At 43.3% G+C, this 21241-nt stretch overlaps 1 protein-coding gene and 1 long non-coding RNA gene across 2 annotated transcripts; both read right to left on the bottom strand.

Moving 5' to 3' along the window:
• Positions 1 to 40: 40 nt before the first annotated feature.
• Positions 41 to 21190, bottom strand: LOC142074820 (tubulin polyglutamylase complex subunit 2-like). The gene is made up of 7 exons (XM_075135702.1): positions 21005 to 21190; positions 16512 to 16591; positions 7856 to 7943; positions 6042 to 6173; positions 4279 to 4392; positions 2606 to 2766; positions 41 to 1478 (listed from the first exon to the last, which is right to left on the bottom strand). The coding sequence occupies exons 1-7, from the start codon at positions 21075 to 21077 to the stop codon at positions 1251 to 1253; spliced, it is 876 nt and encodes a 291-aa protein (XP_074991803.1). The 5' UTR covers positions 21078 to 21190; the 3' UTR covers positions 41 to 1250.
• On the bottom strand, positions 14316 to 16314 carry LOC142074821 (uncharacterized). Its single transcript, XR_012670718.1, has 3 exons — positions 16195 to 16314; positions 15858 to 16048; positions 14316 to 15366 (listed from the first exon to the last, which is right to left on the bottom strand). It is a non-coding gene; the product is annotated as an uncharacterized LOC142074821 (long non-coding RNA).
• Positions 21191 to 21241: the final 51 nt, after the last annotated feature.

Here is a 21241-nt window from a genome sequence, read left to right as displayed (position 1 = left end):
TGTGCATCTGCTCCCAAACCCACCTTCAAACACCCAATCATTCTGGAGGAAAATACTCAAATCTTTATTAAAATACTATTAAGCATTTACAGGGTGGCTTCAACTTTCTGAAGGCCATACAAATACTTGTGAAAGCCTCACAACATCCCTGTGAGGTAGGTTTGTCTTATGTAATTATATGACTGTTTTATAAATAAAAGATGATGATGTTTAAATAATCAGTGCTTATTTGAAGATGGTGACTTTGATTTCCCTGCTTAGGCACAAAATGTGTTCGTTGCTACCATGTGTTTCCAGCACATCTAAGAAGACGGAATGGCATAGAAAAGTAATGGAAACAAACAGGTGTAACTGAAAACCAGCAGTGAATGGGTTAAAGTGCAGTTCTAACCTGAACACTTACAGTATAGGAAACAGCATCAGGGGCTTCTAAGGCTGTAGGATCTCAGTGGCCCCTGGTCAGATCCTGCCCAATTAAAAGTGACAAAGGCTGTTTGAATGGCCAACTTTGCAAATGAACGTGTGACAAACCAAGGGGTCCTCCTGGCTTATGGGACTCTTACACTTAACACCACTGACTCGGGAAGGACATCACACAGACGTCACTATCCGAAAAGATACGGCACAAAGGCCAAAAAGTGGTCTGGGCTGTAGAGCAAGCAAGGACTAGGACAATGCAGAGACCTGGAAGCCCCAGGTCCCTTTGTACCATGAATCTCAGAGCAGAAGTTGGAAGGAGCAGAGGGAAGTGCGGAGTTTAATTCTGTCTGAAGCAGAAGATATTTCTTTGTTCAGTGGGTTCCAGCCTGCTCCCATAGCATGCAAGGTCAGGACAGGTTTCTTTCAAAGGAGATGGCAGAAATATCTTCATACGCTGTATTTCAGCATGGGTCTATTAAAGTAATGGTGACTTACATTTTCTTTCATTTCACTGCTGTAGTTGCACAGGAACAAAAGCTTCCCTATAGAGCAGTGACATCAAGGGCTTCTTCATGCCCTCTGAAAAGTACATGCTGCAAGTAGCAGAAGGGAATAAAATCATTGTCTCAAGTTTTTTTCTCAGAGTCTCCAGGAACTACATCCCTCCCATGTAAAAGCACATCATGGCTATATTTCATGCAAATGCTGCAATGTGTTTTCCATGGGCACATCTATTCATGCACAAGGAACTTTGTAGGAACCACTGAGACTCTGCATCAGAGAACATCAAAGCTTATTGCAAACGCTGTCCGGGGTCAGATCTGGGGGTCTCACTTCCTTGAAGAATTCCCAGCTAGTGAGGATGTCTTGGAGGAGGTCATGCTTGTGTGACTCTTTTGGGAGCCTGCTGGCTGGGAGGGCGGTTTCTTTTTGATCACTGGAGTTTTGTTCTTGCTTTTAAATACCTTATTGGGGTCCAGCTTGTTCACAAAGGAATCAGCCTCTTCAGAGAGGAGAGCTGTGTTGATGGTTATGGGTTTATACATGTTAAACCATTGCTGAAAGGCATGATGGTGGAGAAGGAAGAGGTTACAATCAAACTGCAATTAGACATTTCCACCCTGTTCCACCTCACCCCTGAGACCTGATTTTAATCATACACCACTTATCAGTTTGCAGTTTACAGGACTGTGCAGAGTGCCTTGTGATAAGGATACACAAGGCACAGCTACAGCTACAGTCCTGGAACTGCCCCACATTCCAGACACAGAAGAGAACCAGACACAAACTTAACACTACCTTTCCTGCAGTGTAACTCCTATCAGGAGCAACTCCTGATTTAAACCACATGAGGAAATGCAAAGGGAGGGGATGAAACTAAACCACATTTATTTAGATTCAGAGAAGCAGAAAAGATTAAAAAAACTTGGAATTTAAAAGTGCTTACAAATTGGAACCAAACTAGCTGAACTTCTCAAAATATAGCCTCCCTCCCTCTCTTCACACATGCAATAATGCAGGTTTTTTAACTCTTTACACAAAGAATTTTGTGTTTGTTCCTCTTCGGTCTGATTTTACATCTAGAAGTGACCACAATGATTTTTTTTTTGATTCCCAGATGCCACCACAATGTTATGCCCTGCAGTTCTCATCTCTTCGTGTTTTTCCTATCAGTTTTCCATTGACGAAGTCAGGAAATAAAACTGTAGGGGTTATGGTATTACACATTCCACTGAAACCAAAAGTGTTGAACAAGATAAACAAAAGATCAATACCAAAATGTAGATGGCAATCTATTCATGTACTGCTTAATGGAAAACAGTTTTAATATACCACCCCTGAAGACCTTTAAAAATGATAATGGTTAACAAATGGGGATTTTAACTAACAGAGGCTGCAAATGATTAGGGAATACATGAATGATTTCACTAAGGTTTGTGAATATACTGAACAAAAATGTTCTAGCAGGAAAGTTACAGAAAGGCAGAGCACAGGCATACGCTAGGGTACCATGTACACAGCCTTGACTGACGAAGTAGAGCACGCTTAGGGACATGGTGTAGTAGGCATGGTGGTGTTGAGTTGATGGTTGGACTCGATGATCTTAGAGGTCTTTTCCAACCTTAATGATTCTTTGATTCTATGATTCTATGAAATACTGATAAGCTGGATCCTGCTGTCCTACCTTGGCCTGGGGGCTGACCCCATAGCTGGTGAAGGCGTACTGCCACTGTGGGAGACCCAGGTGGGTAATGAGCAGGCGGTAGTAGGCCGTGAAGGTTTTGGTAAGGAAATGCCAATACAGAGCTCTGTCCAGGAACCATATCTCTGTGTCTGGGGAGACAACTAGAACAAAACAAACACAAATAATACTTTTGCTTTGCAGTGATAAGATCAACCCCTGGCCATTGTCAGGTGGGAGACACAACATACTTATCAGAAAGGCTGCAGCTTCTAAAAGGCAGCATCCCTGACTAACATAGATGATTATCCAGAGGCAATGTGGTTTAATGGTTAGAGGACGGGGACTGAAAAGGACTTGGTTCTGCTCCCAGCCTTACTAAAAATACTCATGCAATAGCCATTATATTCATTTTCCCCACCGTAAAATGGATCAGTGCTATTCCTTCCCAACCTGGGACTGATGTTCTACACGGAACGTGCTCGGACATCAGCAGCTTTGTAGTGTAAGTTCAAAGTACGATTATGGCAAACATTTATCTACCCCACAAAGTAAAAAGCAATTAACTCAATTGTCAGTCATCTGGATTACTGAATAGAGTCCAGAGTCTGGAAGCCATGGGAGTGTGTGATGCCAACAAAAACACATTTTGCAAAATCTTTCCACAGCGATCAAATATTTCTCTGGTGGTGACATCCTCGAGCATAAAAAGAAGTGATTTTACTTGGAAAAACACTGGGAGACGCTGAACATCATTGCCAATTAAACACACTGTCCCCTGTGCTGACATCAACACCTGTAAACAATGCTCCCTCCCCTTGCTCAGGTTATCCACTGCATGTGCTGAAATCGCTAAGATTGGGAGGCAAGAGGATAAGTAAGAAGTTTCTCCCTTGGGAGCTGTAGTCACACCCAATGAAAGAAACAAGATAACAACCAAAGGGTTTTCTTAAGAACAGGTATATCACAATTGCACACCCCGATACAGTGAACATACAGGTATACACATACACCTAGTGACCTGTGCACTGTGTCAGATGACAACTACTGTACAAGTGACTCGAGTATTTCACTTATCCCTGACTGATAGCAGCTTTCTGTGTATCTGTCAGAAGGAACAGCTCAGCTCCCATCTTTCCTCCCATCACTCCTGTTCCACCCTTCCTGCCAAATTTTGACCTAGTTAGCACCCGGAGGCTCTGCATCCATGCACAAGGTGGAAGAACCTTGTGTCAATCAGCTAAGGACTTTTTTCGCCATCCACCCTTTGATTCTAACCAGCATTACACCCTTTCTCATCAAAATGTAAGGGAATTGTTCCGAGACATGCGAGTAACCAGAGATATGTTAGTGGCTGAGCTCTAGCCTTCTGCATTATTTCAACATGATTGTCTGTAGGTCATTTGTGAATGCTTTCCTGTTTCAGTATGCAAGTATGCTATGCATGCAGAAATCATAAGTTATAACTCAGATTCAAACACTGAAAGGAGGGAAAATGTTAGCTCCAGTTAAGACTCTGTAAGTTTAGGCCCTGACTTCAGTGGAGACAGGACGTCCCAGTAAATGTTCATCTACAAATTGCAAAGAAGGTCAGAAATGTAAGATGATTCTACACATGTGGCCTCCAGATACAATCCACAACAAGAGATGGCTAACTTTGCTCTTTTCAGTCTTACCTGGTTTAGCGTGCTTATAAACAAGACAAACTTTCCCATTCCCATTGCATGGGTCTAATTCAAAGATTAGACTACGAGAATCAAAGTGTGGCTTCTCTGGTTTGTCTCCATTACCTGAAAACAGAAAAAAAATCTTCATGAAACATGACTGTGACTCAGCTGCAAAGAGTCAATCTATTTTATACTTATTAATAAATCAGCTGAGGAAGAACTGAATCAAACTATTATATTTATACTTCTTGGAAAGGATTAAGTGCCCTGTATTTAAAAAAAAAAAAAAAGTGAGAAAAATTTTCATCTCTGGTAGGAAAACAAACCACGGAGTCAAAATCTGATGGCTGAAAAAAGACATCAAGCTGCCCTCTAGTCCTTCCCTGGCATAAAGCAAAATCAGCTTTACAGATGTCACTCCTGAGAGGTGTTTGTCTAATCTTTTCTTAAAGTCCTCCAGTGTTGGAGAAGCCAGAGTCTCCAGACAGTCAACCCAAATCCATGGTTATCACTTAGAAGTTTTCCTCATGTGGATCCTGAATCTTCCTTGCTGCAATTGAAGCCCATGACTTCTGTTCTATCCACCATTTCTTTTTTGCCCTACTTTCCTTTTTTCTAAGGAGGACAGGGAGAACAGTTTATTCTTTTTCTCATGACAGAAGACTTTGATGAACTTGGAGACATATACATTTCTTCATACATTCCAGTGTGACATCAGCGTCCTTCTCAACAGCCACATGTTCTGACTCATATCCAACTTCTGACCCACAACCACCACATAGCCTTTCTACAGGACCATTTTGAGATCGTGTAGCTGGAAGTTCTTGCAGAATATAATTTTGAATTCTAATGCTGCTGAGGAAGAAGGGGGACACAAGAGCTGTACTCTTAAGTAGAGCTTTCCATGAAAGTCAGGATGAGAACACTGGCGGGGATGTAGCTTTTTCTCAGTGTGCCTTATAAGTGCATCAGTGGAAGTCTGAGTGGCTAAATGGAAGCAGAATTTGGCCCACTTCATTACAATGGCTAGAAGATCAGGACTGCAGTCAAGCTGGAATGTGCAAAAAGAAACTTTCAGCCACATTTAGAAGCTACAAGAGCTATGGAGATTCAGAGATAGGCTGAAATCAAATAACAATGTTTTAAGGAGTCAGCATGACACCTGCCTCTGTTCTTATCTTCTTACTTCTTCCAGTCTTGTTAGACTGTATAAGCTCTGAGAAAAAGAGTGGGCTTTTTTTCTTCTTCTTCTCTCCAAACTGCAGGATACCCAGCATTTTTAGGCAGTCTGGAAACACACATTTTCCAGTGCCACCTCACACTTACATGTATTTACCAGAGTTATTTTTCCAATTCCAAAGAGCATATCCAGCTGTCTTTTCACTACCAAGACAAAAACTGTTATCTTTTGTTCATATAACACCATAGCACACAGAGACTTTAGAAGCTGAATCACTGGAGGAAGCCTCAGTTAAAAATTTAAATAGGGAAAAGGCAGAACAGGAGGGCTGCCGGGCTGTTAAAAGAGTATGCAAATAATACTAGCGACTGGCAGCATTAACAATCCCCATGAGATTCACAGCATACAAGTCTACCTCTCAAGGATGTAGGGGACTAATAAGACATATAGTAGGTCCGGTGCAGGAGACAAAGAAAACCACATCTACTGACCTTTTCAGTTGCTGTATCCATGTGCTATATGCTAACATTACCCTAACAGAGCAAAAGGGATGAGACAGAGCACATTTTCTACCCCGTTAACAGGACCTTACCTTCCTCGTCTGTGTCATCTTCCAGGTCAGCGAGAGTTGGTGCATTAGGCAGAGCGTACATAGAGGAACCGCCAAGCCGACACAGCTTTGAGACACTATTAATCACCATGGAGCCCAGGGGCATTGGGGTATCTGCAATAAGACTGATCATTAATCACATCCAGTGTCAGGAAAGCATAGGAGGTACTTTTTTTCCTCCACACATCAACTCAACCTCTTCTAAAACACAGACGGGGAGAAGAGATGGGTATACCCAGCAGGCCTGGACACTTAACCAAGTCAGGCTTCAGTGGAACAAAAATTAGGCTTTTTCAAACATACAATCTCACTTACAGGCGATGCGACACCATCTCAGAGCTGTGCAGGTATGAGAATTACACTGCTGGCTATGCCTGTGCTGCAGCTGTTAGCCCAGTCCTGTGAAACTGGCTATTAAAAATCCTGGCTAACTATAGCCACCTCCTCAAAACTCTTTTCCCTGTTGCTGTCCTTCCTACCAGAAACCACCCCACCCATTCCAGCTTATGGGGCAGCTTGTCCTCTTCCACCCCATGTACCTGCTCAGGGTGCATCCTCTTGGTTCCCATACCAACACAGGATTTTATTAGTGTGTCAACACGTGGGTGTACCTGAATGAACGCTTGAGGGCTTGTCTCTCCTTCTGAGGACTAGTACTGTTACCAGACATCAAGTCAACGAGCACCCTGTTCAGCCACGTGTCAGTGTGAAGGGCCTCAGAAGGCACTACTGGATGTTTGCTCAAACAAGACAGTTATGTGAGCTGCCTTGGTCTCTTGAACACAAGACTATTCAGAGGTCACAACACACTAAATCCCACTTGAAACACGATGGGACTCAGTGCAGGTGCTACAGCCCTTACATCAACTGTCTCTGAAATGAAATTCCACTTCCTGAGGAAAACCCTGTATTTGACACCCATCTCCAGAAGCGAGCAGTGTCCACAGCCCAATTTGACAACCTCACTTGAAGGCAACAAGAGCCAGGATAATAGTTGCAGGGCTCCAGTGCAGAGTGAATGGACTGCCCGATTCTTGCCAAACAAGGATGGTTAATAAAGCTCGGTCCTGTTCTCACTTCCACCACTGACTCCAGAAATAACTCCAGTGAATGGACTTTAGCTGATGGAAAGCAGAATCAGGCTCCGGCACGTACATATACTTTTTAATGAGAAAGAAGTGTTATCAGAGGGTGATTCTTCCTGCTGCTTTATGATAGGATAACGTGCTACAGCTGCTTCTCTCTCCGTGAACTACAGAGGGAGTCTAGGTACATGATTTAAACTACACACCTAAACCTGAGTATCAACAGATGGCCAGTATATTACAGAATGGTATTTATGTCATGAAGACTTGTTTGGTTTCTAGCCAGCGTTCAGTGTACACGTCTCTTCTGTGGAAGTCCAACACATGCAAGCAATGGGCTTTGCTCTGTTGCATCAGGAAGGGACCTTTGATGTGCAGTCATATTTTTTTCCTCACCAGGACATCTTTAAAACAGTCTACGATTCCATGCAGAACTGCATTCGCTTATTAATTCAGAGGTCAGTTTTTTGTAGTCTCTGATCAAGCTGCCTAGCAGAAACAAACTACTTCATTTTTTTGCAAGTTAAGGAATGGTGCTAATTTTTCATTCAAAATGACTTGGTGCATGTGTTTTTGCTCAGCCTAATGCAGGATGCTGACAGATGTGTATTGGCTGTGCAGAAAGTAAGTCTGAAATTAAAGAGATTCTGCAAAGGAAAGACTGGTTGCAATGAAATGAGGATATCGGTGGAGAGGAATACATGGACTCACCATCAGTCTTCACACTCCAGGTCATCTGGAAGCCATCGGTCATCAGATAGAAGTTCTTTAAATCCTCTGGCAATATGCAGGAATTTTTCTGCAAATCACAATCAAAGTATTATGGGAAAATGCAGAACATGCCTCAAACCCAAAGAGCAACTGAATTTTGGTACAGAAATATTTGTCACCAAATGGTTTGCTCAACCCCAAGATGACTCAAATCAGCTCAAATACCTCATCCTAAAACCTTGAGAGAAAACTGCATATTTCTTGGGTCTGTGCTACTGTATTAACAAAGATGACTTGGGAAAATTTCACAATGAGCAGTCAGTCATCACAAGATTGTTACAGGATTGTTCCCCAACTGAGACGACATATCATCCTTTGACACTAACAGCCACTCCAAGATCACATATATAAGAACAATCAGCTTTTTCATATATATGGCTTACAAGAATAGAGTTTTGCTTTAAGTGAAATCAGACTAAACCTACCTGTTCCACTAACGCATGTATAATATTAGCACAAGGACTCTCTTCTTCTGAGGGATTTCAGTTCCAAGAAGGTGAGAGAAGCATAAACTCAATAGTTGCACATAATCAAGCACGTTTGACATTTCACTTAACAAACAGTATGTATGCAAATACACAGAGTCAGTCTCAAACCTGCTGGTCTGGCTTCATCCCACCAAACTTCAGCACTCGGCTGGGGCTCCTAAGCCTTCTGACCCAACAGCGAAAGAAGCAACTACAGCGAGCTGGTGAGAGTGTTTCTGAGAACCAGGACCCTTCTCCTATTCCTATCTTGGTTGTGGAAGAAGCCTTTCTTAACTTAGACTTTTCAGCTAAGCAACAAATATGAGGAAGGAAGGATAAAGGCTTAATCCTCAGAACAACAAGAAACCCAAAGAGCTACAGGCAATTGCAGGCACTGCTCCCGGTGACAGGACTGGGTGCAGACCAGTGACCCTCCGTTCCTGTTGATGTGTCAAGAACACAAAATGAAACAGTACAGAAGCCTATGAGTTTTAAGAAGACAAGCAACACCCATGATTAAAGGAGTTATCTGTTGTTTTGTTTGTAATTGTTTTAGAGAAAAAGATTGAAGTGATTTTGCATTTAAAGTATCGTCAAACTCAAGACTCCAAAAGAATAAGACCCCAAAACTCAGGATAGTCTCCGATGATGCAGGTTCCACAATCTCTGTGTTGACCTGTCCAAGGGCTGCACCACCCTCCTTGTGAAAAAGTTTTCCTAATTGCAGTCTGAACCTCCAAGTTGCAACTTGTGGTCATTCTCCCTTTTCAGTTCCACGTGCTTTTAAATCTGCTCAGGAACAAAGACACAAATAAGCCCCTTGAGGGTCAAGCTTTGACATTAAACCAGGAGGAGAGACAATTTCTTCTTTAAAATGTTGATCTGAGACCTGTTTATAATCACAGGACTCCAGAAGCTACCTTTTACAGGGAAAATGGACAAATAATGTGAGATTTGCAACATAGCAAGTCTGATAATTCAAGTACTTTTGCGACAGGATTTTCAGCCTTTTCTAAAAAAAGGTGCATTTCTTTCATTCAGCCAGTTTCAAAGACATGCTGTTGGACACGGCCTGCTCTTTGTGCAATGAACTCAAAGCAACAAAAGAGAGAATTATAAACTTTAAGAACATTTATAGGTCAGTAGTGCTCTCCCTTGTATAGGCTCACCCTGTCACAGATCAAGATGTTATTCAAGTAGGTATTCACAGCCTGGCCTCGGAGGCCTGGGTGGATTTTGGAGCAGTTACAGAACTGCTTTGGAGAAAGCAGAGGAGTCAGACGTTAATAGCTTTCCAATATTGTGCCTCTGCTGGAAGCAGCTACTAGAAAATGTAACATTCAAAGTCTCATAAAATAAAGGAAGAATATTCTGGTAACCAGTAGCTAAGGAAAAGAAACATGCACATGCAGTTCATGTAGCTCTGGTTCACTTGGGGCACAAATTTGTAACATCTCCAGAGATGCTGATCAGATTCTTCCCCATGTCTCCAACTTGTGCATATCCAGTTATCTGCCCTGACGTTGCCTCAATACCTCTATCCAGCAGGAGCTACCTGCCAGATGTGCATCCAGCTGCAACACTGGCCTCTGGTCATCAGTAACTGGCACGAGCAAGGGAAGGCGCTGGCCTCCTCCTGTCCAATTCCCCTCCCTCCCCTAGAACCAGGGCTGCCCTTCTGCCTGTTAGAGCTTTATTCACAGTCACTTTCTTTGAGTTGTTGCAGTCCCTGTCCCCTAAACTGTGGTGTATACGCTGTGCAGGACCCTCTAACCCACCCACAACCTTCACTCCTGCGTGTTAACTTACTTTCTAAGCGTATCCACTTATGCCAACAGACTGCTACTGACGAGTCCCAGATATTAATGGCTTTGCAGCTTGCAATAGGGCAGGTCACTTCACTTGCCCCGTCAGCAGCCTGGTTGCTAGCACAGTGCTTTCCTAATCCAGGTAGGGAAAATCTTCAGAGGCAACAGGTATGAAAGCAGAGAATCTGATACTGTAGAAACTTTGTTTTGAGGAGAATTTATCGTCCTTTGATAAGAGCCTGGTGATGGCTGAGGCCCTGGTGGTATGTTTCAGGAGATTACTAAACCACATGGACATATCTGAAGTTCTTCAAATGCCTTCAACAAACACACCTTCTTCTGTGGTTCTTCTCAGTCCTAAACATTTATAATTTCATGGTGTGCTTTTACCACTTCCAATTTCAAGCTGTAGCTGTAAGCGCAGTGACTAGGTTTAAAACTACGAAGGAAGAAAATATGACAGACCTGCTACAAAGCCTCAGAAGAGTGTAAATGTTTACACAGCACTTTCATCCACTTCAACCCCCCTAATTTTAAGTAATCTACCCCAGCAGTAAAAATACATATGGCAACAGCTTTTTTGACTTTAGTGAATGTTCTCGTCTAAGGAGAACCAGATCCATTGGGATGACAAAATCTAAGATTTTAAAACTTCCACCATAGTATCCAGTTAAATACTAGCACAAACTGGGCACAGCCCAATTTAACAAATATAGCTGATTAAGATAAGGAAAAAAATCACATCTGGATAGGCCTTCAGCTCTGAGCCCTCCTTTTCTTGATGAAAAGATCAACATGTGCATGTTTCTCCAAATAGCTGCCCTCCCCACTTCATTTCAGGATTCTCCTAACCATGTCCCTTTGCATGACTTTCCAAATGATGGTGCAAAATACATGGGTGGAAAATGCTGTTACCAGAGCAAATCTGGGGTCTATAGGGAAAGGCCTCTATATAGAATCAGGAATATTCTATGATTCTATATCCATCTCTCCCATCTGACGGAAAGGATTGACTAATTTGTCATATTATGCTTAGCCACATGATCCTATGACTTCAAAACAGTGGTCTTCTGACAGCAGAGTCAGAGAAACAAGCCGCTACTACATATTAAAAATGGCTTCTCAAGCTCTGCACTCCCCCTGCTCAACTGGTCGTTTCCAGGGTTGTGATCTCCAGACTCATAAAATACGATATTCCTAATAACGTGCCAGAAGTGGCTTAACCACAGCCCTGGCAAGCAGCTGTTTTCACTCCAGTCATCTGGTTACACTCATCAGCTCATAAAACAAAATATCCCAAGTGCCCAATATGGTGTGTGAGGTCTATTTCTTTTGTTTATTGTCTATAATATCCCCAAATAGTCTCCCAAGAAAGCACAGTCCATTGAGGAAAGAAAAGAATATTAGAACCAGAGTAGCCTTGCTGCCAAGACCTGATCAGCGCTGGATCCAGAGCTAAAACACTGACATATGGCAATTCACTTAAAGTACTGTTGTAACAATGCCTCCCAAGCAAATATATTAAAGAAAAGGACAACAATCGAAGCATATCGCTTTAGAGAGACCTCTCTAAAAAACTGAATGAGTTTTATGCAACTTCTGGGGAGAAAAGGAAGGGATTTATGTCACTTCTCACGCTTCCACGTAGCAGAGCACATCAGCAGCCACCTTTCTCTCTCCCTAATGTGATGCTGTTTCATGACTGGTCTGCCCTAGCTGCCAATGAATGCAGAAGATGTTAATTTATGTAAGATACTGAGACATTCTCGTTGTACCTTTTATAAATCTGATCTGGGGGGACTCCCAGGAGATCACCTTGCTTGGATTTCCTGCCCCAAAAGGCGTGGGGCTGGGGTAGATCTGTCCCCCGCGACAGAGAACAGGATTTGGCAATTCTCTTGAGGACCGTGTTGTGTAGCCAATTGCCCAGAGGAAAAGGACCTGGGGGTGCTGGTTGACAGCCGGCTGAACATGAGCCGGCAGTGTGCCCAGGTGGTCAAGAAGGCCAACGGCATCCTGGCCTGTATCAGGAACGGTGTGGTCAGCAGGAGCGGGGAGGTGATCGTGCCCCTGTACTCGGCACTGGTGAGGCCGCACCTCGAATCCTGTGTTCAGTTTTGGGCCCCTCACTACAAGAAGGACATGGAGGTGCTGGAGCGTGTCCAGAGAAGGGCAATGAAGCTGGTGAAGGGCCTGGAGCACAAGTCTTATGAGGAGTGGCTGAGGGAACTGGGACTGTTTAGCCTGGAGAAGAGGAGGCTGAGGGGAGACCTCATTGCGCTCTGCAACTCCCTGAAAGGAGGTTGTAGCGAGGTGGGTGTTGGTCTCTTCTCCCAAGTAACTAGCGATAGGACGAGAGGTAATGGCCTCAAGTTGCACCAAGGGAGGTTTAGATTGGACATTAGGAGAAATTTCTTTACTGAAAGAGTGGTCAGGCCTTGGAACAGGCTGCCCAGGGAAGGGGTTGAGTCACCATCCCTGGGGGTATTTAAAAGACGTGTAGATGAGGCCCTTAGGGACATGGTTTAGTGGGCATGGTGTGTTGGGTTGATGGTTGGACACAATGATCTTAGAGGTCTTTTCCAACCTGTACGATTCTATGATTCTATGATTCTCTAATCAGCATATTATAAGGCCCCACAGGAGGGGCATGCTGTGTCAGAAACACTATCCACCTCCCAAAAGTCCTCCAGCCTCTCCCCCGTTATGCAGCTTGAAGAAATATAGCTTTCCTCATGCACTGGTTCTGCTGGATCCACTTCCCTGCCCCTCCCACGGTCAGGGCCACAAGGCAGGTTCAGGATGGCCAGGTCCTTTGCTCCTGGGGATCAGGGATGGCAGGCTCGCCTAATTCTGAGGGAGGACATTACAAGGAGGATGGCAAGAAGGACCCTTGTGGATGCGCACGCCTGCATGCATACTTTTGAGTCAAAAGAAGGTATGGTAGAAGCAGCAAGGAAGACTTCTAGAATAGCCAGAAACCACCACCGCAGTTCCGACTGAGATTTACATGTAGAGAGTTTCTAAATTGTTTGGCAGCCTAAGACAGTCCACAACGGGAAAGCACCAGACTGCTGGAGGGCTTTTTTATGGTTTTATTACAGAAAAATAAATCTTTGTAGACAAAGTGCGTAAGGAGAAACAACAAATTTCGCATGTAGAGTTGTAGAATATCAATGCTCCAGCAACGTGATGGGCAGGGATCGCTTACAGCCAGCCAGGGGCAGTTAAGCCAATTAGAGGAACATGACCCCTTTCATTTTGCTTGGCCTGCTGCGGTGCTGAGCCCTGGGACCTCCAGCTCTCCCCTAACAGAATGCAACTTTCTATTTTTTGAAAACCAAAACAATGATGTGAGTGACTTATTTCTCTTCTGGTTGAGGCAAAAAGAAAATGTGGTTCAGACATCATCACTGCAGATACCAGAGTGCCTTCTAGCAATGTTTTAGTATAACACCTATTTTTAAAACTGCAGGTGGAGGGGAGCAGGGCAGTTGCCAGCCTAATTTTAGGAGTGGGAACGGGGTCATAGGATGATATACAGTTATTAGCACTGGTGTTCCAGTGATCTGGCAACTCTGTCTCTACTTCCCCTTCTATTGCTTGTCTCACTTTCTTGGGAAAAAGATAACACATTGGTAGGTCTAAATATCAGGAAAGGTGAAAAAATTATCTGTTTTTATTAAAATATTTTGAACTGCTTGAAAATTTTGGGGAAGCGATGCTACCCATGTAAACACTTGATAACCATACACCTTAAATATTTTTGCGAGTGTGCTGATTTCCAATAAAATATTCAGGATTGATTTCAGGTTTGATTTCCTGAAGTGTAAGACTTAACAGCTCTTTCTGCCCCTACGGAAAGACTTGGAAAAAATCTCTTCCGCTCTCCTACTGTCTTATTGCACTGTATCCTGTCATGAAGCTCACCTTCCCCTGCAGAGCCCCATGGCAGCTAATGGACATTCAACAAGCTGATCTAAGATTTTAAAACTTCCATCGTCGTATCCAGTTAAATACTAGCACAAACTGGGCACAGCCCAATTTAACAAACACAGCTGATGGAGACAAAAACAAATGCACATTGCCAACATTATTAGAATATAATTTTAATAATTCATAATTTAAAAAAAGGTTGATTCTCTTTTCAGAGTTTCTAAATACCATAGATTTTCTCTCAGCAGAAATACCTTTCAATTGCAAAACTGAAATAGGGCTGGAAAATTGCTTCTAGAAAAAGATGTAAAAAAAAAAATCTTAAGAATAGAGCTTTTATTTGGTGAGTCTCAATGAAAAGAGAGATTTTTTTTGGAAAAAGAATGTAATTTTGGGAATAGTTGGACCAGTTTTCCCTACATCACACAAAAAGCCCTTCAAATACTTTCATAACCAAGGACGTAGAGGGGAGTTAAAAATATAGACTGTGGCAAGATCTTGTTAAAATCTCAACTATGGAGAAATGATTACGTGCATAAGTATTGCCACCTAGTGGCTACGAAAAAAAAAAAACAGTGATAAAAGTGAACATTAGGTACACATAAACTTGTATTCAAATTCAAGCAGAATGAGTTTGAGGAAAAGTGAGGTGCAAGTTCATCCTGGAAGGGCCTGTGAGGAGCTGAGTGCTTTGCACTTAATCATCACTGCAGGACATACTGCAATTGCGTGGACTGTGTTAAATATCAGACTTCATCCCCAAAGCTCAAGGAAAAAAGGGAAAAAGAAAATAGTTATCTTTTAATTGGAGAAGGGAGATTTCAGGTTTTGTCAATGCAACTGGAACCAAAAGAAATAGATAGCGAAGTCCTTCACCACTAGCAGTCCAGCTCAACTGTATCTACTTAATTTTCACCATTTACTTCCACAATTAACTTAGTCCATCACTGGGAGGGGGGGAGCTGAAGTTTTGTTTTGACATCTTTGGAGTGAAGTGCTTTGGCTACAGTATCTCAAAGTTTGGCTTTACAGGAATAGCTCAATTTTGAAACAAACCCAATTTAGTTCGGAGGAGTAGCAGCACCTGAAAACGAGAGCGATACCGTGTTCGGGAGGAGCGGTCCTCTCCACTCAACAGAAGAATGAGTGAACGTCACTCTGCTGCTCCCAGACCTGAGCTGGCTCACAGTCAGGGTGCCTCAGACTTTCCAGCCCAGTTAATCCGACACCTGAACAACAGCTATAGGAAATCAGGAATCAGTTCACATGAACCTGAAAAACCGGACATTTCTGCCTGACCACAGTTGCTGGCTACTGTACAAGTTTCAGTAAATAACACAGGTTACATCACATCATACATTCTGACCTGGATTTATAAATTCTTGATAAATATCACTAATTGGGATAGGGCATTATCAAAACTAGTGCAAGATTTTTCCCTACTGCTTAGGAAAAACTGTAAATGGCAAGGCGTCATCAAAGGGGAAGTTATTTTATGTGGTGGTAACAAGCGCAGTCTCTGGGAGCCTGTGTGTTACGGCATAGCCTGGGTTGGAGCAGAGGGAGGAAGGTTCACTCAACCCCATCCTCTGCCATGCCCCTTTCCAAAGGCCAGTCAGCTTCTACTGTCCCTTCCCCAGATATGAGTGATACCTAGAAAGCAGTTATTCCCCCATGGTCGTGGGATTGATAAACACATGCATATTCAAAAAGGGGACCAAAAATGCCCACCAGAGTCACACAATAGTATTCAGGAGCCCTCTGGTCACACACTCGGATGCAGTGAGGTCAGTGGAGTCAAGGTAGCATGTGTCCTTCATAGTCTTCTAGAACAGGCAATGGGACATGCCTTGGCCAAAAGACTGGGTTGGTTAGCCAAAGGGGAGGTGGAAGAAGGGGCCATGATAAATGGAAGTGAATACCTGAGACTGAAAAGAGAAATAGATAACTAGAACGAACTAGGTGGCTCAGTGATATTTTCCGACTTGAGGTCTTTATCTTTAGTATCCATGAATAATAAAGAGCTTCTTCATTTTGTTTGAAAGGGAGTTGGAAAATGATTTCAGACCTGAGTCAGAACAATGTCTGTTCTCCACTGAGTCACCACTGTTGCTGCCTACTACAGTTATGTGATTTCTTCTTAGAGTTGTCTTCTGAATATACCCACACTGAATTCTCTCTAACAGATCAGGTGCATGTGATAGCCTAAAAGACAGAGTAATACCCGATTAAAAAAAACCAAAAGAATCTGTTTAGGCTCCACTGTGCATCAAACTTGGTAACCGATTGTCCCACAGACAAACACAAGGTAGCCATTGCATTTGATATTATCCAAGGGCTGCTGTACATCCAGACTGACCTCAGTATTATCACGAAAATACTCACTTGCTCCCATGAAATGATTGTGTGGCGTTCAGCTGGCTCCTTTTCCACAAACGTCACCTCAGCAACTCCTGGAGAAGTCTCTAAAATGAAGAGAGGAGCATGTTTGCAGCTGGCACGAGTGACATCAAGCACCGAGAACCAGGCAATTTTGCAAGTTAACCTGACCTACAGCTGGGGAAAAGGCATTAATGACTGCAAGCATTGTGCTGGTGACTGAGCAGTCGCTTTCTTTTTTGTGTGTAACAACTGTACTCAGCATGTCTTGGCATGAGGATGCCTAGTGCTGCGCATGATGCCATCCTTTGATGGTTTTTACAGATATATATACACGTATACACACACGCACACATTTTGTATTCAAGGTGTGATCTTTTGCAGAGGATTCATGGAAAAATCAACCGTGGGTTCCTGGGCAAACTCTAAAAGAGAGATTAATCTTTCTTTGTAAGCATGCCCTGTGGTTTCAGTTGGGTAGGATATTCTCAGCTTGACACAAGGTGTTGCTCAGTGTTGCTGTGAATCGCTAACAACGTATTCCACAAAGACGGGCACACTTCAGCGCTGGATTCAGTGGCTCTGAACAGACGCAGAACCTGATCCTGCCGAAGGGACCTGCATGAGCAAACATCAGTTCTCTGGAATCCCAGCTGGACACATGCAAATTTGTTACGAGCACTGAGCTCATCATTTATAAAAATCACCTGAGTATTTTATGGGAAAGAATGCTATATAAATGCAAGATACTAATCTACATGGTGCTATCCTTGCAGGTGTGTGATGGCAGAACCGTCTCCCCTGCACTTATTATTTTATAATGTTTTACTTCATCTACAGCCAACTGAAATAGTTCCCACTGACTTCATTCACTTTGGATCAGGTCCAACTAACTTGTTGTGGGAATTGCAAGCCCAGCACACAGGGCTGTGGAGTAGAAGCGATCACTATGCAGGGCTTACAAGACCGGCTCTGCTGTGAAAGTATTGGCTCCCAAAGCAGTCGCACATATTGTAATTGCTTTCTGGTAAAACATACACAGTGCACTAGACAGGAAAGGCAAGCACCAGAGAGCTTTGGTTTGTTTTTTATCTCCAGCTCTGGGCTTTTAATTCTAGCAACAGTGTTGCCCTAGTCTCTTCTGCTGGTGGAAGAGCAGCACTCCGTTTCAGGAAGTCTAAACTCCACTTTAATTGGAAGTATTGATTGTTACATTGACAGATAATTTAAAAGACAAAACATAGCACCAGAAAACCAAACTCCAAGTTAAAGACAGAAAAAAGAAAAAAATATAAAATCATAGCAGGTCACCTAGGTAATCTGTCTGGCCAATGCAGGGCCCTAACATACAGAAGACTCTGATGTTCCGCCAAGTTTCACTTCAAATAGGTGGGTGCAAGGCAGGGGGATCTGTCTCTTGCTCAAATATAAGCCGTCCATATGTATTCTGCTTCTAAAGAAGTGTGTGGAACCAATGATCTAACTGGTCTTTTCCATTTAAGCTATGCAAGCCTTATGACAAGTTAAGAGATTATAATAACACAGTAATTGTTATTTCTGTGATCAAAGAAAACAGCACGGATGTTTAATTCATCATGCACAACGGCTCGGCTGGGATGACAGAAGATTAAATATCGCATCAGCCAAAGAAGATGTCTAGGAATGAGAGAACTGCAACTTCTAAAGAGGTCTGAACCAAATCCAAGATCAAAAGAAAGAGAAATTCTATCTTAAAAGTCTGAATGTTAAATTAAAAATATCCTGTGGGTAAACTGATGACCGCGTTTTACAGATATGTGTAGGTACGGACGGGAGCTCCATTAAACATTAATGAGGAAAAGAAGTCATCTGCCATGGATTGCTTTTTCTTCCAGACGGAAGAAATAAAGAAGCCACCTAGGTTAGACAAAAGATATAGGATAAACCTTAAGAGACTCCTCCCTATTAACCATTCTGAATCAAGATTACAGTAAACTCTGTCCTATTTTTAGGACATTTCTTCTGGAAGCTTCCAAAAATGCTTTGCGGTATTAATCAGAAAGAGTCAATGTAATGGTCTGACACAAAGCTGAAGCAGGAAATCACCGCATTATCAGTCCTTACAGTACTGCTCATATCGCCTACAAGTTGGATAAATTCTCAGCATTTTTTTAAAATATCTGGATAGTTACATTCTTACCTAATAAAGACTGTAAATAGTGAAGTATGGTCCTGCTCTGGGCTGTCCAGAACAGCTAACACCTCCCATTCAGATTTAGTTGTGAGCAATCAACCTTTCTGGAATTTGCTATTAGTCATAGAACTGCAGCAAAATGAATGATACTGGCAATGGGAAACACGCCTCTCTTTTTTCCTCAAATTATAACCTCCATAACACTTGTGAGGAATCTCCCACCTTGTAAGGACTTCCACAGACACTGCAAGTTAAAAAAAACAAAACAACCCCCTCCCACCCCCACCTCATATATAGAATTTGTTTAAAGGAGGGTTCATGGTACCATGAACATTTGTTCATGAAGGTGTTGGAAAATTGGGCCTCAAGTTTCCAAATACTGTACGTGCAAAATTCTCTTGCTTAAAAGGAGTATGTTGAGTTTCATTATGAGATCATTTCTATCTCCTGAAAAAAAATGTTTCACAAACTCAACAGAATTAAAAGCTTATTACTGCTTTTATGTTATGGTAGGCAGGAAAGTGTCTACTGGCTTCATGAGACTTCCCAAAAGAAGATTTAAAATAAGACAGTTTCTAGTGCTGCAAACTAGATGTAAGGCATCTTTCTGAATGAGATACCTTTGTTATTTGAAAGAAACAAACACTGAACAGATTGGTAGTGTTTCCCAATTAGTTCAGCAATTCTAATTAATATGGTGGCACAATTTACATGCTTTGGACTACTTCACTGCGAAAAAAATGTGCAAAATTCCCAGAAGGAGTGGAGAGACAGAGAAAAGAACCAGAGTAAAACATCACTGCAATGGACTGGGGTGCGCATTGCTATATTGCACAATACAAGTTGTCAGAGATAGAGACAGAAAAACCAAAAAACCCAAACACAAACCAGGAAACACGTTCCATGTGAAAGGGATGCTACAGGACTTTCAGAGCCAAACCTGCACTGCCATGTCTTGCTGGTGTAAATAACACACCTACCCCAAACAGTTTACATGGCAACATTAATTTTGGACGTAGTTACATCATGCAGATCTCATACATCTGAGCCTGGGTGGTGAAAATGTGGGTAGGGCTAGTAATTTTTTTAAAAGAGCTACTTCAAAGAAGCATTTGCCATGATGGTGGATCATCAGTAGTTTCACCTTTTTAATGCTCTCACAGAGTAGAATGATAATGTTATCCTGACCTCACAACTGGAAAACACAAAAAAAAACCAAACAAAAAACCCTCCCAGGAAGTCCAATAATAAGTCAGTAAGAGAACGCTGAACAGAGACTGAGGATGAAATCCTGTCCTCACTGAAGCCCACAGCAAGAATTTTGCCCTGATCTTTTAATCTTGTCTGTCTGAGCAGATACCTAAAGACATGTGCAATTAGCGATACACTTAGGTTACCAGACGAAACTCACTGTCCTGCAATACAGCGGCTGGGTGAGCTAATTACAGTGGTCACTTTTGGCTTTGAAATTTATAGGAAGAGGTTCTGGAACTGCAATTTGTAATGTTGTCGTACGCAAGGCTTGGGATATATGTATTGCTTTCCAGCCGTACAAATATGACAGTTCTGTGCCCCAAACTGCTGACAGATGAAAGGTCTGATGCTAAAATCCTTTACACATGCAAATACTTTCACCAATTCTTGTGATTCTGCTGCCATGAGTAAAGTTTTGCCTGAGAAGCCTTACTTTTAAGATGTTGAATGCCTTGCACTCCTACTGAACTTCAAAGGGTACTGCAGGGATACAAGAAGGCTCGAGATCTGAGCAAAAACCAGAGATGGCAAGCAGGACACGTCGTGGAAGAAGTCCCAGGGTATGGGAATAAGCTGCAGGGTGACTGTTTATGGGGAGCTGATCCTGAGCAGATTCACAGATTAGCCGTCTGCCAGAACACACGCTGAACTCCTTCCGTCGGGCACGCTACCTGCTGACCCTATGTTACAACAGAGGCTAAAAATTATGCACGGTTTTGAACAAAAACACCACTTTCTCTTTCATTTTTTTTGAAACTGTAGGGCTCTCTCAAGTCGAGAGATTCAGGATTTCTGCCGTGATGCCCCGGGCAGCACGGTGGCTCCCAACGCTGCAGGCGCCCGGGCCTTGCAGCGGGGGTTGCCTAGCGGTTCCCGGTTGCAGGGCTGGCACCGGCGGGGACCCCGGGGCCGTGGCAGGGGCTGGGGCCTCGCAGGGCCGCCCCGGGACCCCCTCCCTGAGGGAGGCGCCCCTTTCCGCCCCCGGGCGGTTTCCATGACAACCGAATGACCACACACACCCCCCCCCCCGGTCTACCCCAGGCCCAAGGGGCGCTCCTGCACCGCCACTCACCCAATATCCGTGTGACCCCCAGGGTGAGCTTGTCCAGGTAGGGCTTGATGCTGGCGGAGGGCTTCTCCTCCATCCTCCGCAGGCCCCTGCCCGGCTCCCCTCGCCGTCAACGCGCCGGTACGCAGGCGAGATCGATGGGGCGTGGGCGTGCGTGCGGTGGGAATAACCCCTTCTGTCCTTCTTCCCACCCTGTAGCCGCGGCTGCGCCGCAAGGTGCGCTGGGAGTAGTAGTTCTCC

Source organism: Calonectris borealis, chromosome W (assembly GCF_964195595.1).
Source record: "Calonectris borealis chromosome W, bCalBor7.hap1.2, whole genome shotgun sequence".
NCBI classification, from domain to species: Eukaryota; Metazoa; Chordata; class Aves; order Procellariiformes; family Procellariidae; genus Calonectris; species Calonectris borealis.
This window is presented reverse-complemented; position numbering and strand designations above follow the sequence as displayed.

Coding starts and splice junctions, on each gene's coding strand:
- LOC142074820 (XM_075135702.1), bottom strand. CDS start 21,077: ATGGAGGAGAAGCCCTCCGCCAGCATCAAGCCCTACCTGGACAAGCTC. Junction 7,944..16,511: donor CAATCATTTCATGGGAGCAA/GTGAGTATTTTC, acceptor TGTGATTTGCAG/AAAAATTCCTGCATATTGCC. Junction 1,479..2,605: donor GGGTCAGCCCCCAGGCCAAG/GTAGGACAGCAG, acceptor CATGCCTTTCAG/CAATGGTTTAACATGTATAA.